The 18,196-nt window shown below is 41.1% G+C and overlaps 1 protein-coding gene across 4 annotated transcripts in view; it reads left to right on the top strand.

Moving 5' to 3' along the window:
* The window catches only part of hmgxb3 (HMG box domain containing 3), a 94,471-nt gene extending 81,606 nt beyond the window's left edge, over positions 1-12,865 (top strand). For 3 of the 4 annotated variants that reach the window (XM_068043890.1, XM_068043891.1, XM_068043889.1), the window contains 3 exons: positions 2,351-2,470; positions 10,930-11,139; positions 12,329-12,865. In XM_068043890.1, coding sequence (XP_067899991.1) covers positions 2,351-2,470; positions 10,930-11,139; positions 12,329-12,775 — 777 coding nt within the window. In that variant the 3' untranslated portion in view covers positions 12,776-12,865. Of the gene's footprint in view, positions 1-2,350; positions 2,471-10,929; positions 11,140-12,328 lie in introns of those variants that run through there. The other variant, XM_068043892.1, reaches the window with a different exon arrangement.
* Positions 12,866-18,196: the final 5,331 nt, after the last annotated feature.

Below are 18,196 nucleotides of genomic sequence, written 5' to 3'. Positions count from 1 at the left end.
GCCCCTAGTGTAGGTAGGTGGTAGGAGAATGGTGGGGACGTGGTAGAGAATATCGGGTTAATGTAGGATTAGTATAAATGGGTGGTTGTTGGTCGGCACAGACTCGGTGGGCCGAAGGGCCTGTTTCAGTGCTGTATCTCTAAAAATAAAAATAAAACTCTGTATATCCGCATTTGCCTCATATCCCTTAATACCTTTGGTTAACAAAAATCTAACAATCTCCAATCTAGCACCAATTGCTGTTTGCAGAAGAGTGTTCCAAACTTCTACCACCCAATTGTGTGTAGAAGTGTTTCCTAATTTCACTCCTGAAAGTTCTGACTCTAATTTTTAGACTATGCCCCTAGTCCGAGATTCCCCACCAACAGCAATAGTTCGTCTGTTTACCTTATTTGGTTCCCTTAATATCTTGAAAGTTTAAATCAAACTACTGCTTAAGGTTCTAAATTCTCAGGAGTACAGCCCTAGTTTGTTTAGTCTCTCCTCATGTTTTAACCTTTGAAATCCAAATATAATTCTGGTAAATCTACGCTGTACTCCCTCTAAGGTCAGATGGAGGGAGAACCTCAATAAGCCAATCCTTTTTTTGTGTTCTTCTGATGCATTATATCCATACCTGACCAAGTAAAATTATTCATGGCACTTTCACACTTGAGATAAACCTACATAACTCTTGGTACTTCAGTATTCATAACGTAAAAAAACAGCTCTCCTTTTGTTCAGTGCATTCTTGCCCTAATTTCTTCCCAGAACATAATTCATAAGTTGCTCTGTTCTGATAATCCTTGTAAGAATTAATGACTTTGTAAATCTTCATATGCGAAATAAAAATTGGATAAGATTCTGTTGCACTTACAAAAAGGGAAGTTTTATAGGCCATGATGTCAACAATTGCTTTCATGCCATTTAATCATAAGCCAAGTTTTAACTTTTTTGTTTCAAAATCACTGTCTGTGAGGTTTACTGTTGCCTGAAACTCAGTTCTCTAAGATAGTTTGATAAAATTGCTGAGGTTTCACTTTTATGGATCAAAGGAAGCAATCGATTTGATAGCTTAATATTTGTGTCCAAAAATGTTGATTTTGTTGCACACTGTAATAATGGCTGAAACCGTTAACAATGATAATTTTCTGGCAGATCCAGTTACTCTATGTATTGTCAGAGGTTGGGTAGAGTAATTGCTGTGTATTTTGTTTTTAGACATTGAAAGCCAATTAACTATCAGACAGTGAAGACTTTCTTGTTTGTGTCCATTTCAAATCTGTGCCATCTGGCTTCCTAACAGCTCGAGAGTTTTTACATGGTTTTGTCAGTTATGAAGAGATTTAAACTGGGCTGTTGATTCTGTCCCAGTGCATTGACCTTCAGCTCTGTCCATTGTAATCTAGCTAGCACTTCACATCTGTGTGATGAAGGGTGCCAAAAACTTCAAGTTATTAACCAATGTTCGTTTTCACATTAAGCTATCTATAATGCGATCTGCTGGGAAAATGTCATTCTCGAAAAAGCAATGACATTTGCCGAACTCCTGTCTGCCTGTCCAACAGCTATCTGCCAAAAGACCACTATAGCTTTAGGTGTAGTATTGAGAGTTAACATATGTCCCGCAATGATGGGGTGATAGAGATTTGAAGACAGTGTGTGTTATATAGAGGATACTGTGCAGGTCCTAGTATAATATTACATGTACTGGGTTAGTGGAACCATCTGTAAAGCATGACTGCATGCACGTTCTATTTTACCCAGATTCTACATTTATATAATTGGTGCATTGCACTGGAACTTGTGTGGCCTTTTGAATTTTCTCTGTTTTTGGCAGCAGATTTTTTTTTAGATTTTTGAGAAGAACGTTTTGTAGTTAACAGCAGTAGTCGTTCTCTCGTTTCATTAACAGCTATCCATGACCTAATGGGTAAAAGTTCTACCCTCTGTAAATAATTTAAAAAAAAATCCCACACAGACATGAAGCTCTAACAAGGCTGATTGCAGGTCTGTACCAACTAAACTTGTCTCAGCTAGTTTGAGCACGACAATTAGCTGCAATGGCTCTTGGCTAAGGCAGTAATAATCAAGATCCTTGCTTCCACTGAGAAGATGGAGAAAATTGGGTGAGGAGAAAGGATAAACTGATGCACAATGTTCCTTAATGACAGAGCACTCTTTCTCTAATGCTCACATTTAGCAAACAGCCTTAATTTGAAAGTATATCAAACTTGAGCCTAAAAGACAGATGTTCTTTGGCTGCTTGCTAAAATATTTTCAGAATGTGGCTGTCTAAGTGCCAAAACAAACAGCTGATAATATGCTTTGACTTCTCTTTTGTCATATTCGCCTGGTACATATTTTGCAGGAACATCTGTATTCTTCATTATTCGCTTTATATTCCTATGTGCTAGATGGATCAGCTTCACAGATCCAACCTCCATGTGATGTGACAGGAGGAAAAGTCTATAAATTGTGCCTACATCAGGTAAGGTGTGATGCAAAGCAAACGTTCCTGTGTTTATAATTTAAATATAGCTATTAAAATAGCTTTAAATATTGACTTCTCCGTCTTCAACCTGTTAGCTTCAAACATTCCAACTAGTAATTTGAGGTTATCCACTTTGGTAGGAGAAATAGATATGCAGAGTATTTCTTAAATAGTAAGAGATTAGAAAGTGCAGATGTACAAAGGGACCTGGGTGTCCTTGTCAATAAGTCACTGAAAGCTAACATGCAAGTGCAGCAAGCAATTGGGAAGGCTAATGGTATGTTAGCTTTTATTGCAAGTGGATTTGAGTGCAGGAGTAGTGAAGTCTTGCTTCAATTGTATAGAACCTTGGTTAAACCGCACCTGGAGTATGGTGCAGTTTTGGTCCCTTTACCTTAGGAAGGATATTATTGCCATAGAGGGAGTGCAACGAAGGTTCACCGGACTTGTTCCTGAGATGGTGGTACTGTCCTATGAAGAGAGATTGGGGAAACTCGGCCTTGTATTATCTAGAATTTAGGAGAATGAGAGATGATCTCATTGAAACCTACAAAATACTTAAAGGGATAGACAGGGTAGATGCAGGTAAGATGTTTCACCAATTGGGGAGTCTAGAACCAGGGGGCACAATTTCAAAATAAGGGGGAAGCCACCTAGGACCGAGATGAAGAGAAATTTCTTTACTCAGAGGGTTGTGAATTTTTGGAAGTCTCTACCCCAGAGGGTTGTGGAAGCTCAGTCATTAAGTATGTTTAAAGCAGAGATTGACAGATTTCTAAATACCAGTGACATAAAGGGATATGGGGATAGTGTGGGGAAAAAGGCATTGAAGTGGCTGATCAGCCATGATCGCATTGAATGGTGGAGCAGACTCGATGGACTGAATGGCCTACTCCTGCTCCTATGTTCGCTTCAGTTGGGAGTGTTCCATATGACGGTTGTGCTCGTCTGAGCCCCAATTCCCGAGCTGCTTTTATGTAGGATGAAAGATTATCCCTTTTTGTTGTGGAGTGGAAACCTGAGTGAAGTTTGGACCTATGAAAGGAACTTAAATCTGTTGGTCGTGAGTCATATGCTTTAGATTCATTACCAAAAGCTGGGTGCTTTGGAAAATCAAAGGAATATGTGGGTACTGTTCCACAGGACATTAAAGCCAGCACCTCAAGTTGCTTGGGTATTTTTTGAAAAGCTAATGGATTCTAGATTTTATAACGAGGTATAGAATGTACAAGCCATAGAATGTACAAGCCAAGAGCTAATATAGTATAAAATCTTAAATCCGCAGTTAGAGTATTGTGTGCAGAATTGCCCTCCATCTTTTTTTAGTAAAGGATCCAGTTCTTGTGAGCCGCATAGGAACCAAAAGCATAGGTAGAACTATGAATAAGGTTCTGCTGAAGGAGTTTGAGGTGCTTGGGTCAAAATTCATAAGCAGAACCTCAAAGATAGTAATTTCTGGATTATTATCTGAACCAGGCTCAAACAAATCAGAGTTGAATGCGTGGCTCGAAGAGTGATTTGGGAAAGAGGAGTTTTAATTCATGGGGCACTGGAGTTTATTCTGTTGGGAGGCCTCCACTTAAATCGGGCTGGCACCAGTGTCCTGGAGAATTGAATAATTAGGGCTTAGATAGGACTTTAAAGAAAAAGCAGGATATTGAACATAGGAACGGCCGTAAACCACTTAGCTCCTCAAACCTGTTCTGCCATTCATGGCTGATTTATGACTTAACTCCATTTACCTGCCTTTGCCCCATATCCCTTAATACCAGGGTTCAAGGAAATTTATAAAGCTAAAGAAAAGTCAAAGCAATACAGCAGTGTAGCAATTTGAATAAAGAGCAGCAGGGTATGACAAGAAGGGTCTGAATTTAACTCCAAATGTTCATTAATGAATTGGGTCAAATCAGGGAAAAATGGTAAAAGCTAAAATTAAAAGAATGCATGAAATATTCATAACATGATAGATAAATTAAAGAGACAAATAGATTTTAACTAATAGCCATTACACGAGCATGGTTGCATGGTGACCAAGGTTGGGAACTAAATATTCCGCGGTACTTGACATTGCAAAAAGACAAAGTGGAAAAGGAGCAGGGATAGCCCTGATAATAAAGGATGACAAGGTGAGTAGCAAGGAAGGATCTTGGCTCAGAAGATCAGGAAGTAGAATCAGTATGGGTGGAGATAAATAACCAGGGGCAAAAAGCACTAAAGGGAGTAGTTTATAGCCCCCCAACAGTTGTTGTAGTGTCAGGCTGTGTATAAATCAAGAAATTAGAGGTGCATGTAACAAGGGTATTACAGTGATCAAGGGGAGGTCTTTATTAATATAGACTGTGCAAACCAAATTGACAAAAGTAGTTTGGAGGATGATTTCATGGAATGCATTCGAGACAATTTGCTAGTGCCAATATGTCATGGAACCAACCAGGGAGCAGGTTATTTATGATCTTGTCTTATGTATGAGACAGGATTATTTCGTAAGGGTTCCTCTGGGGAAGATTGATCATGATATGTTAAGAATTTCACATTAAATTCGAAAGTGACATACTTAAGTCCGAAACTACAGTCTTGAACTTAAATAAACCAATTACATAGGTATGAGGGATGAACTGGGTAAGGCAGATTGAGAAATCAAATGAAATGATATGGTAGATGAGAAGAAGCAAACATTTAAAAGAAATATTTCATAATTCTGAAAAAGTATTCATTCCATTGAGAAATAAAAACTCCATGGAAAAAGTGATCCATCTGTGGCTATCTAAAGTGGTTAAGGTTAATATTCAAGTAAAAGAAGAGGCTTATAATTTTGCTGAGAAGAGTAGTAAGCCTGAGAATAGAGAGTGTAGAAACCAGCAAGGAATAACCAAAAAGTTAATAGCGGGAGAAAATATAATAGAGTAAAACTAGCAAGAAAGATTGCAAGAGCTTCTACAAATAAGTAAAAGGGAAGAGAGTAGCAAAAGTAAACATGGGTCTCTTGGAGGCTGAGACAGGAGAAATTAAAATGGGGAATATGGAAATGGCAGGCATGTTAAACAAATATTTTGTATCTGTCTTAATTTTTTTATTCATTCATGGGGTGGGGGCATCATTGGTAATGTCAGCATTTATTGCCCAACACTAATTACTCTTGAGAAGGTGGTATTGAACTGTCACGTTGAACTGCTGCAGTCCATGTGGTGTTGGTACATCTATAGTGCTGTTGGGTATGGAGTTCCAGGATTTTGACCCAGTAACAGTGAAGGAACAGCGATATAGTTCCAGGTCAGGATAGTATGTGGCATGGAGGGGAACTTGCAGGTGGTGGTGTTCCCATGTATCTGCTTCCTTTGTCCTTCTAGGTGGTAGAGGTCATGGGTTTGGAAGGTGTTGCTGAAGGAGCTTTGGCAAGTTGCTGCAGTGTATCTTGTAGATAGTACACACTGCAGCCACTGTGCGCTGGTGGTGGAGGGAGTGAATGTTTAAGGTGGTGGATAGGGTGCTGATCAAGCTGGCTGCTTTGTCCTGGATGGTGTCAAGTAGAAGACACAAAAACATACCAGAAATGGTAGGGAACCGGGAGTCTAATGAAATTGAGGAACTTGAAAGTAATTAATAGAATAGAAAAAGTGCTAGAGAAATTAATGGGACTAAAAGCCAACAAATTATTTGAACCTGATGGCCTGCATTCCAGAGTCTGCAGAGATAGTAGATGCGGTGGTTTTAATCTTCTACAATTGCCTGAATTCGGGAATGGTCCCAGTGGATTGGAAGGTAGAAAATATAACATCGCTGTTCAAGAAAGGAGGGAGAGAAAACACGGAACTACAGGCCAGTTAGCTTGGCATCACGAGTTGAGAAAATGCTAGAATTTATTATGAGCAGCATGATAGCAGAGCACTTAGAAAATCATAATATGATTAGGCAGAGTCAACATGGTTTTATGAGGCAAATCGTGTTTGACAAATCTATTTGTTTTTTGAGTGGATGTCATAATAAAAACTGAAAATGCTGGAAATATTCAGCAGGTCTGGCAGCATCAATGAAGAGAAAAACAGAATTAACTTTCAGGTCTGTGACCTTTCACCAGAACAGTGGATGTCATATATTTGGATTTTCGAAAGACATTCAATAAAGTGTCACAAAAGATTGCTGCACAACATCAAGACTTATAGGGTTGGGGGGCATTGATAAAGGATTAGTTAAAAGACAAATCAGAGTAAGAATAAAAGGGTCGATATCAGGTTGGCAGGCTGTTACTACTGGGGTGTCGCAAAGATCAGTGCTGGGGCCTCAGCTATTTACAATCTATATTAATGACTCAGATGAAGGGATCAAGTGTAGTGTGTCCAATTGTGGTAACGATACAGACCTGTGAGGAGGACACTGGTCTGCAAAGAGATAGAGACAGGTTATGTGAGTGGCAAGAAGGTGGCAGATGGAGGATAATGTAGGGAAATGTGAGGCTATTCATTTTTTTTAGTTTTAGTTTTAGAAATACAGCACTGAAACAGGCCCTTCGGCCCACCGAGTCTGTGCCGACCATCAACCACCCATTTACACTAATCCTACACTAATTCTATATTCCTACCACATCCCCACCTGTCCCTATATTTTCCTACCACCTACCTATACTAGGGGCAATTGCTAATGGCCAATTTACCTACCAACCTGCAAGTCTTTGGCTTGTGGGAGGAAACCGGAGCACCCGGAGGAAACCCACGCAGACACAGGGAGAACTTGCAAACTCCACACAGGCAGTACCCAGAATTGAACCCGGGTCGCTGGAGCTGTGAGGCTGCGGTGCTAGCCACTGTGCCGCCCTGGTAGGAAGAATAGAAAAACAGAATATTTTTAAATAGTGAGAAACTATTAAATGTTGGTGTTCAGAGGGATTTGTGTATCTTAGTACATGAGCAAAGCCAACATGCATGGAAAAGCAAGAAATTAGGAACACAAGTGATACGTTGGCCTTTATTACAAGGGAGTTGAGTACAGGAATAAGGAAGTTTTGCTACAATTATACATGGCTTTGGTGAGATCACACCTGAAGTACCGTGGTCTCCATAGCTAAGGAGGGATATGCTTATCTTAGAGTGGATGAAGCAAAGGTTCACTAGATTGATTCCTGGAATGAGAGGGTTGTCCTCTGAGGAAAGATTGAGTAGAATGTATCTATACTGTCTGAAATTTAGAATAATGAGAGGTGATCTCATTGAAACATAAAAGATTCTGAGAGCACTTGTCAGGGTAGATGCTGCGAGGCTGTTTCCCTGGCTAGACAGTCTAGAACTAGGGGGGGCATAGTCTTAGGATAAGGAGATGGCAATTTTGTACTGAGATGAGGAGAAATTTTTTCTCTCGGGTTAATCTTTGGAGTTCTCTACCCCAGAGGACCTTGGATGCTCAGTTGTTGAGTATATGAAAGGCTGATAGATTTTTGGACTCGAAGGGAATCGTGGGATAATGGAATTGGGTGAGGAAAGTGGAGTTGTGGTCGAAGATCAACCATGATCCTACTGAATGGTGAAGTAGGCTTGAGGACCCATTTCTTGTGTTCCATGTAATGTGGGTTGCCTCAAATGGCTTTAATCTGGAAAACCTGCATCTCTGAATCATGAATGGCTGTATCTGCAGAATGCTCTAAACCTATAATGGACTAGGCATATTTTGGGGATAAGGTGGGTTGATGCAGAATTTTGTATGCATCTCTGTGATCTGTTTTAAAGTTTCAGTTCTTTACTGGAACATACACCATTTAAAGTAGTCTCCTTTCAGGTCTGTACCAGTGTTGCTGTTGTACGTATTCCTGAAGATTGACTTTTATTTTTATTCTACCCCTCTGCCCAGCTGGAGAAGTGAGTAATCTGTGCCTGGTAGCACCAAGATCTGGAATTCACTTTATGAAGAAATTAGCCCATATCTATGGTGAATTCTGGAATATTGGCTGAATTGTCTATTTGTTTTTGTTTAGCCTAAATACCATTCCCTTGCCTAGATACAGTACTTGAGTTGCTTTGATGAGGTAAATGAAACTGGCACCAGATGATTCTGTTTCTTCTCCTTCTGCATTTTCCTTGGGAAGTACTTAGTTTCTAAAGGGTATCTCTGGCATAGCTGAAATTTAGAAAATCATTTACATTAGCATTCTCAAAACATTACATTGCTCTTTCTCTTGGTGTATCAGCATCTAAGTACGTACTCTGCAGTGGGGAAACAGTAGTTGCATTCTAACCTAAATTTCAGGCCAACTTTAGCTGTGCAACCCAACATTCCCACATTCCAGATCGGCTCCATTTAAAATGAATGCTGTCGGATATTAACAAAGCCATGTGACCTTGTGCGTTCTGTGAGAATTTACTTTTATGAAAAGGCCTTCACTTGTTTTCTTCTTGAATTATTCCAGCATTTAAAATACGAAATGCAAAAAATGTGCATGGTAGCATTGAATTTAAGTGAAATCACAATGGCTTCTTTGACAATATGTGCACTACATTTAGGTCACAGGAAATGCATAGTTAATGAAGTCTGGTGTTACACTGTTTCACAGCAATAATCAATGAGGACATCTGGCCTTGGCTCCTTGTGCCGGCACATGTTTAGAAATTATACATGAGGTAGCAGAGGATTATTGTAGACTGTTTACCGTCATTTAGAATTCACTAAAAGCATGACAAGGCCCTGGAAGAGTTCTTTGGGGAATTGAACAGAGGAAAGGTTCTTAAAGTTAATCAGACCAATCTCACTGATCAGTCATAAGGAGTGAGGAGATCTCCTTATTGTATGTTATTTAGGTGCTTTCATATTCTTTAGACAAATCTGGATATTTTCTTAACGCTGAGAGTCTAGGAGCTGTGGAGGAGTAAAGGCTTTCAGGTTTTATGTACATAAATTACAAAAAGCTATTGCACAGATACAATAAGTAATCAAAATTTCTAATGGAATGTTGACTTTTATCTCTCGGAAGTTGGATTTCAAAAGTGAGGACGATTGTTTCAGTTGTACAAGTGGTAGTGGAAAAGGCTTTGAAATTCTTAACAGATTATTCTGTGTAAGGGTATCGAGGGAAATGGAGAAAAGGCAGACAAATGGATTTGAGGTACAGATCAGCCATGATCTAACTGAATGGCAGAACAAGCTCAAGGGCTGTATGGCGTACCCCTGTTCCTTTTGTTCTTGTTAAATGACACACACAGGCTGCATCAATGCAAACCAAAATTGAGGAAGACCTATTTTCACTGAGCCTTCCTAGGCTGTTCCTGCCTTATAGGAGTTAGTAAAACTGAATCTACAAGTCTGCTGCTGCCCAATGAAAACCAGTTTTAATAGCATATACATCAGGAGTCAGCTCATGGATGCTGAGCTCCCAGAATCTGACTTTAAAAAGCCTTTGAAAGTGGGAGAATGGCTTAGTAAGCCCACTCTCGTGAAACCCGGGCTGTATTGTTTAAAACATCTTCCAACATATTAACTTCTTTGGTATGAGTACCTAGGGGATTCGCAAATCAGTCCTGCAACCACAGTGATTGTTGTTCTCTTGTTTTTGGCATTTACTTTTGGAAAGATCTTACCTTGTTGTAAAATATGTGCTTAATTTCCCCTTAAAAACGCAGTGGAAATCCTATCCTATTTATGCAGTAGGAATAGAGTTATGTTCAGGCACCTGCAAGAAGGAAATATTAAGGCAATTTTCTTCGTTCAAATGCAAAACCAACTGACAAAGTACTTTCGTAGAATTCCTTTTCTTCTATGGAATACATGGAATTTTTAACCTAAACTGATTGCTTTTTGTCATATTTTGAAAAAACGATTAAAGAAATAACAAACGTGCATTTATATAGTGCCTTTCACATCTGCAGGAAGTCTTCAAACCCTTCACAGCCAACATCTTGCAATAAGCCAATTTGCACACAGCAAGCTGTCAATGAAATTAGGGTCAATATTTTGATGGTGTGAGTTGAAGGATAAATGTTGTCTTGGACTCTGGGAGAACTCCCTGGTGTTCTTCAAGTAGAGCCAAGGGTTTTTTTTAAACATCTATCTGCTTAGGCCGACCGGGCTTGGTTCAACATTTCACACAAAAGAAGGTACCTTCAATAATGCGCCGCACTCCGTATCGCTGTGATGTGCTAGTTTAGTTTATGTGCTCAAATTCTGCTTGGAGCTCATGACTTGATTTTAGGGCAGTTTCCCTGGTATACTGGCCAACATTAACCCCTCAACTAACATTTATTAAAACAGATTATCTGGTCATTTATCTTATTTCTATTAGAGAAATGCAGTAGCTTTTTTTCCCCCTCAGTGACTGCAATTCAACAGTACTTCATTAGCTGTAAAGTGCTTTAGGATATCTTGAGGATGTGAAAGGTGCTATCAATGCAACTACTTTTCATTCCATCTTTCAAATTGCTGAATTTAGCATTGCTGTCTATCATTTGCTGCCATATAAAGTTCACAAATTTTGTGACCAGGTTGTTTGTGGATCAAAGTATCTTGTGAGAAGCGAATCTGCACGTGACCATGTTGACCTGCTGGTGTCATCACGCTACTGGCCCCCTGTGTATGTGGTTGACATGGCTCCACAAGTTGCATTAAATGCAGATGTGCGGTATCCAGAAATTGCTGGACAAATATGGGGACATAAACAAGGCTGTTTTTCAGATCCACTGGAGCCACTAAAGGTTTGTACTGCATCTAAGTACTTCTAAGATAACCTGAAAGTTAATGCAATTTATACCAAACATAGTCTCAGAACCAGTGGGTTATTTTTGTTCAAATGTTTTCTTACCCATGTTCAAGCAATTTCTAACCCAGAAGTACTACATGGTTTTTTGCTTCACATTCATTAGTCGGTTACTATTTGTGTGAACTATGAGTTTACAGTTTTTAATATACATTGTCACATCTTTAAATTTCTTCATGGTTTTCCTTTCCTATTTCTAGCCTAATGCAGCCGTTTAATGCCTCTATTCCCAACTCACACTTCATCTGGCCTCTTAGACATGACTGCTCCCTTCACCTCACCATTAGCAACCCCACTCAGGCTGGGTACTCTGGAATTTTCATGCCAAGCCCCTCCAGCTTTACACCTCCCCCTCATAAAACACCTCTTCGATCAAAGGTTTAGTCACCCCTTCCAAACACTCCTTTGTGCCGTGGGATCTTTTACTGAGGGAGCTTTGGTTTATTGTCTCATCCAAAAGACGTCCCCTCCAACATTGCAGCACTCTCAGAATTACACTGATGTGCTCAAATCTCTGGAGTGGGATTGGAATCACCACTTTCTGACTTGGGTAAGAGTGGTACCACTGAGTTGAGGACAACGCCTTAATTGGCTGACATATTTGCCTACATAACAGTAACTACATTTTAAAATCTATGTGCTTTGGGATCTCCTGAGGATGTAAATGAGGCACTGTGTAAATGTAAGTTTGTTTTCTCTCTCAATCTTTGGCCTTGGTTGCCTGAGACATTGAGCAGATTGCAGCACTAATGATTTCCCCTTTTTTTTCTATCCTTTGCAAGGATACAAGATAGAACATCAAAGCAATATTGCTAATCTTGGATATGTACTGGGGACAATCTAGGCATATGGGAAAAGGGGAGATTTCCTGAATAGCCCTAGGAATAGTTCTATTGTACTATATTATCCATGCCCCTTCCCCCCCCTCCCCCCCCCCCCCAATTTTCCTGAGAGTCCCAAGGCATTCTGAACCCTTTCAGTGTAACCAAGTACGCCACTAGCTATGAGTCATTAACAAACTGTATATGAGTTTCTGCTTTTGGAAAATAATAGGTAATAAATTCGGCATGTTAGAGCTCAATGGTGGATATTCTGCTAATGGATCTAAAATTGAATTCTGCTTCCAGCATGTGTCCTGTCCGGAGCTACTCGATCAACATTACACCATGGATGTGACTGTAACGGAGAACAATGTTCAACATCCTGTAACCAAGTCCAATGCCCGCAGAATTGTATGCCATGATACAGATCAGAGCGCAGAAAGGAACACAATGACAAGACACCATTCTATCAGCCTTTGCAATGAGCTGGAGCCATATAGTGATGTCCTCAAAACTATTCCAGACAGCAAGGTGGATAATATGCGGCACAAAGCCATCACTTTTGAAAATGCTACTTACTATTATTTATACAATCGCTTGGTTGACTTCCTCACCAGCAGAGATATTGTAAACCAACAAATCAGTGAAGTCTTGCAGAGCTGTCAGCCTGGAGAGGTGGTGATACGGGATAGTTTGTACAGACTGGGGATAGCACACCTTAACACAGAGAGTGAGACTGAGGAGCTGGCATAATAATGATCCTTAATAATAGTTAAGGGAAATGATTTGTCAAGTAATGTATTTATTCGCTACTTCTATTTAATTAAAATATTGTGTTTGTGATTTCTTATCCTTTTTTGAAACTTTTAAGTGATCATGGGCTGGGGAAGGATAATTAGCTTTGATTTGGGCTCTGCCTGAGATTGTACTCTGACAGAGAATAGTTTGTAGCCTATTTTGTTATTGTTCTTGTGCTCATCAAGGTGAGTGACAATGCTGGTGAATGGAACTGTTCCTTTTCCAGGTACCTAGTGTCAGCATCAAGCAATTTCAGATAATAGAACAGCCCAATACAGTGTAAAACCCCTGCCCCCGCACCCCCCCCCCCCACTCTGCCCCAGCAGCACACCTCAGTCTCAACCTCAAGAGCATTGCATACTACATCATTTACAATATTTTCTTTTATTCCTTACATAACAGTGACGCCACTTCAAAAGTACTTCATTGGCTTTGAAGCACTTTGAGACATCCTGAGGTCAGAAAAAGTACAATATCAATGTAACTTAATTGTTTATTTCTGTAAATTATACTCTGAATTTCTTAGTCACTTTCATGTCTGCGCAGCTCCTAAGACCGTTCAGTCCTCTCACTTTTAGCAAATACTGCTAAAATATATTAAATATTGATTTACGATTTGCCAGTCTATTTCTCACCACAGTTATTTGGCTAGTTTTTTTTTGTTCGAGGGATGTGGGCATCGTTGGCTAGGCAATCATTTATTGCCCATCCCTAATTGCCCTTGAGAAGGTGTGGTGAGCTGCCTTCTTGAACTGCTGCAGTCCTTGGGGTGCAGGTACACCAACAGTGCTGTTAGGAAGGGAGTTCCAGGATTTTGACCCAGCGACAGTAAAGGAAAGGTGATTATAGTTCCAAGTCAGGATGATGTGTGGCTTGGAGGGGAACTTGCAGGTGGTGGTATTCCCATGCATTTGCTACCCTTGTCCTTCTAATTGGTAGAGGTCGCAGGTTTGGAAGGTGCTGTCTAAGGAGCCTTGGTGCATTGCTGCAATGCTTCTTGTACATGGTACACACTGCTGCCACTGCATCGGTGGTGGAGGGAGTGAATGTTTGTGGATGGGGTGCCAATCAAGTGGGCTGCTTTGCTCTGGATGGTGGTGAGCTTCTTGAGTGTTGTTGGAGATGCACCCATCCAGGCAAGTGGAGGGTATTCCATCACACTCTTGACTTGCGCCATGTAGATGGTGGGTCGGCTTTGGGGAGTCAGGAGGTGAGTTACTCTCCACAGGATTCTTAGCCTCTGACCTGATCTTTGAGCCACGGTATTTATATGGCTACTCCAGTTTCTGGTCAATGGTAATCCCTAGGATGTTGATAGTGGGGGATTCAGCGATCATAATGCCATTGAATGTCAAGGGAAGATAGGAGATCTCTTGTTGGAGATGGTCATTGCCTGGCATTTGTGTGACGCGAATGTTACTTGCCGCCTATCAGCCCAAGCCTGGATATTGTCCCGATCTTCCTGCATTTCTACACTGACTGCTTCAGTATCTGAGGAGTCACGAATGGTGCTGAACATTGTGCAATCATCAGCGAACATCCCCACATCTGACGTTTTATGATTGAAGGAAGGTCGTTGATGAAGCAGCTAAAGATGGTTGGGCCAAGGACATACCCTGAGGAACTCCTGCAGTGATGCCCTGGAGATGAGATGATTGACCTCCAACAACCACAACCATCTTCCTTTAAGCTAGGTATGACTCCAACCAGCAGAGAGTTTTCCCCATGATTCCCATTGACTTCAATTTTGCTCGGGCTCCCTGATGCCACACTCTGTCTAATGCTGCCTTGATGTCAAGGGCAGTCACTCTTACCTCACCTCTTGAGTTCAGCTCTTTTGTCCATGTTTGAACCAAGGCTGTAATGTCAGGAGCTGAGCGGCCCTGGTGGAACCCAAAATGAGCGTCACTGAGCAGGTTATTGCTAAGCAACTGCTTCACGACAGCACTGTCGATGACACCATCCATCACTTTGCTGATGATTGAGAGTAGACTGATGGGGTGGGAATTGGCCGGATTGGATTAGTCCTGCTTTTTGTGTACAGGACATACCTGGGCAATTTTCCACGTTGCCGGGTAGATGCCATGTTGTAGCTATATTGGAAAAGCTTGGCTAGGCGCACGACAAGTTCTGGAGCACAGGTCTTCAGTACTATTGCTGGAATATTGTCAGGGCCATAGCCTTTGCAGTCTCCAGTGCCTTCAGTCGTTTCTTGATATCACCTGCAGTGAATCGAATTGGCTGAAGTCTGGCATCTGTGATGCTGCGGACTTCAGGAGGGGGTTGAGATGGATCATCAGCTCGGCACTTCTGGCTGAAGATTATTGCAAATGCTTCAGCCTTATCTTTCGCGCTGATGTGCTGGGCTCCCCCATCATTGAGGATGGGGATATTTGTGGGGCGACCTCCTCCAGTTCGTTGTTTAATTGTCCACCACCATTCACAGCTGGATGTGGCAGGACTGCAGAGCTTACTTCTGATCCGTTGGTTGTGGGATCGCTTAGCTCTGTCTATCACATGCTGCTTACACAGTTTGGCATGCACGTAGTCCTGCTTTATCCTGGATGGTGTCAAGCTTCTTGAATGTTGGAGCTGCACCCATCCAGGCAAATGGAGAGTATTCCATCACACTCCTAACTTGTGCCTTGTAGATGGTGAGCAGGCACTGTGGGAGAATTGGAAATGAGTTACTCACCACAGAATTCCCACAGCCTCTGACCTGCTCTTGTGGCCACAGTAATTATGTGGCTGGTCCAGTTCAGTTTGTGGTCAATGGTTACCCCCTCAGGATGTTGATAGTGGTATATTCAGCGATGGTAATGCCATTGAACGTCAAGGGGAGATGGTTGGCTTCTCTTTTTTGAGATTGTCATTGCCTGGCATCTGTGTGACGAGAATGTTGCTTGCCACTTATCAGCCCAAGCCTGGATGTTGTGCAGGGATTGCTGCATATGGACATAACTTCTCAGACACTGAAGCAGCCTATGAGTCATGCTGAACATTGTGCAATCATCAGCAAACACCCTCACGTCTGACCTTATGATGGAGGGAAGGTCATTGATGAAGCAGCTGAAGATGATTGGGCCTAGGACACTATCCTGAGGAACTCCTGCAGTGATGTCCTGGAGATGAGATGATTGACCTCCAACAACCGCACCCATCTTCCTTTGTGCTAGGTATGACTCCAACCAGCAGAGAGTTTTCCCCATGATTCCCATTGACTCCAATTTTGCTCGGGCTCCTTGAAGCCACACTTGGTCAAATGCTGCATTGATGTCAAGGGCAGTCACTCTCACCTCACTTCTGGAGTTCGGTTCTTTTGTTCATGTTTAAAAGGTTTGAAAGATTTTGAGCTTCTTGATATTACTGTGTCAGAGTCCTGTTTTGAAAGCAGGATGCTGAGGGAGTCAGAAAATAAGATGACTTTCCTTTTCAATCTTGGAGGATACCATCTTTCATTTATCAAGATGCAGCCCCATTCCCTCTCTAGAAATTCATTGTTCATAGATATATCTGTGTTTTATTATGTGTAACTGCCTCTTAAAAAAAACTGATGCCCAGATCCAGGTGAGATGCCTTTGTAACGGAAATGGGAGATTCACAGGAGTGCTTCCCCTGTGTCCTGACAACAGTCTCAAGTCTTAAAATGTCTGTACCTTTGGTGATTCTGCATGTTACTAAGATGGGTTCACTTCTGTGATCAGTGAAAGATGATTTATTTGTTGAGTTCTGGAAGTCCCTAAAAGCCAAGTAGTTCTCAATGCATTTGTAGTTTTGCTCTAAGGAATTTTGCTGATTAAGCATTGCTGATGGTTTGAATTGCAGACAGTATCAAGTGAAGATGCTGCATGCCTGACTGGTAATATACACTGGTAAGAATATTGATCCTTACATTAAGCATCTTCTGTATCTAGGTTTTTGGAGTCATCTGACCAAAATAATTTTTAATAGCACAACCTATTCCCAACCATGCTTATGCTGTTTGATCACACTGTGATAATGTAGCATTATAGTTATCTTTACTTGGTAAGTTAAAACTCAGTTTAGGCCATTGGAGTCTTGGGGTTATCTGCGTGAGATGTTCTCATGTAAAATGAGATATTAATCAGTCTTTATCTTGAACATATCAGTTGTACTCTCTTCCTCCATAAATAGCAACAGTTAAAAAGATTGTACCATTATCCTATCAGTTGCTGACATGTATGTTACGACTAGGTGAGAAGGGGTCTGGGGGTTCCCTCTCAGCCTTTGCCTGGTTTAACCGTAACAGAGTTTAATTATAGAAACACTGTTTTTAGCTCCCCCTCAGTGAATCCTTGTTCATTGCTCTAATTGTAAGGCAAAGAAATCAGACAGGTTTCCTTAGATATAAACAAGAAAGGTGGAAGTTTATTAATCTTAAACTCTAATCTGGTTAATGACGCAACCAAGCTAGCATGCATACGCGATAAACACGCAGATAGAGACGGAAAAAGTAGAAAAGAATAAAGGTAGAAAGGTTTGAGGCAATAGGTGGGTTTCTATTTTACTGTCCTTTTGAGTTAGCTGTGGAGTCTTTGGTTGTTGGTAAGTCCTGCAATTTGTTGGGACCCAGTGCACACTTCAACTTGTTTCAAGGTCGGAATCTTTTCTCTCTTGAGGTTTATGTGGGTCTAGTGGCTTGGGAGAAAGTGAGAGAGAGAGCGGCTTCCTTGTTCCAGCTTCAGTTGCAAACTGTCTTCTGTTCTTTTCTGTGTGGCACAATTCAAAAAACCCCAGGTTGTCCAGCAGCTTAGTCATGTGACTAGCTCCTTATTTGGAACAGTCTCTCCTGCGAGATTTGTGGACTGTATTACCTTAGCAGCCTCTGGAATGCAGTTCCTTGTACCTTCAATGTCTGTTGATCAAAATCCATTTGGATTACTTGGAGCAGGCAATAGTCCTTTGTCTCCACAAGCAGTGTCTTAGTATGCAAATGTCCTTCTAGCCCAGTGTCTGGTGATCTTCAAACAAGTCATTTCTTCATTTCAACAACAGTTTAAAATCAATGTTCATATAACAAAATTAATATGCCTCATTTTTGGTAGTTGGGGGTCTGCATGACACCTCCACACCCAGTGGAATGAAATGCAATTTATTTTTTAAAAAGGGCATTTGATTAAAAGGCTAGAGAGAAGACAAGGACAGGAGAACACATGCATCTCTTTCATTCATTCAGAATCCTAACAATTGTTCCAGCCTGTCTTGTCTTGGTAGCAGTGCTGCTTTAAAAGGCCCTTTTTGGCATCCCAGTAAACATATGGTTTTTGGGGAAGTTTTTTTCAGTTTGCATATTTCCATGACTGCCTAAGGGGTCTTTGTTCTGTTGAGGTCTGCAGGGGGAGGGTTAGGTTTGAT

The sequence above is a fragment of the Heterodontus francisci genome, chromosome 12 (genome assembly GCF_036365525.1).
Source record: "Heterodontus francisci isolate sHetFra1 chromosome 12, sHetFra1.hap1, whole genome shotgun sequence".
Classification (NCBI taxonomy): Eukaryota; Metazoa; Chordata; class Chondrichthyes; order Heterodontiformes; family Heterodontidae; genus Heterodontus; species Heterodontus francisci.
Note: the sequence above shows the minus strand (reverse complement) of the source record. Positions and strands in the feature narration are given on the sequence as shown.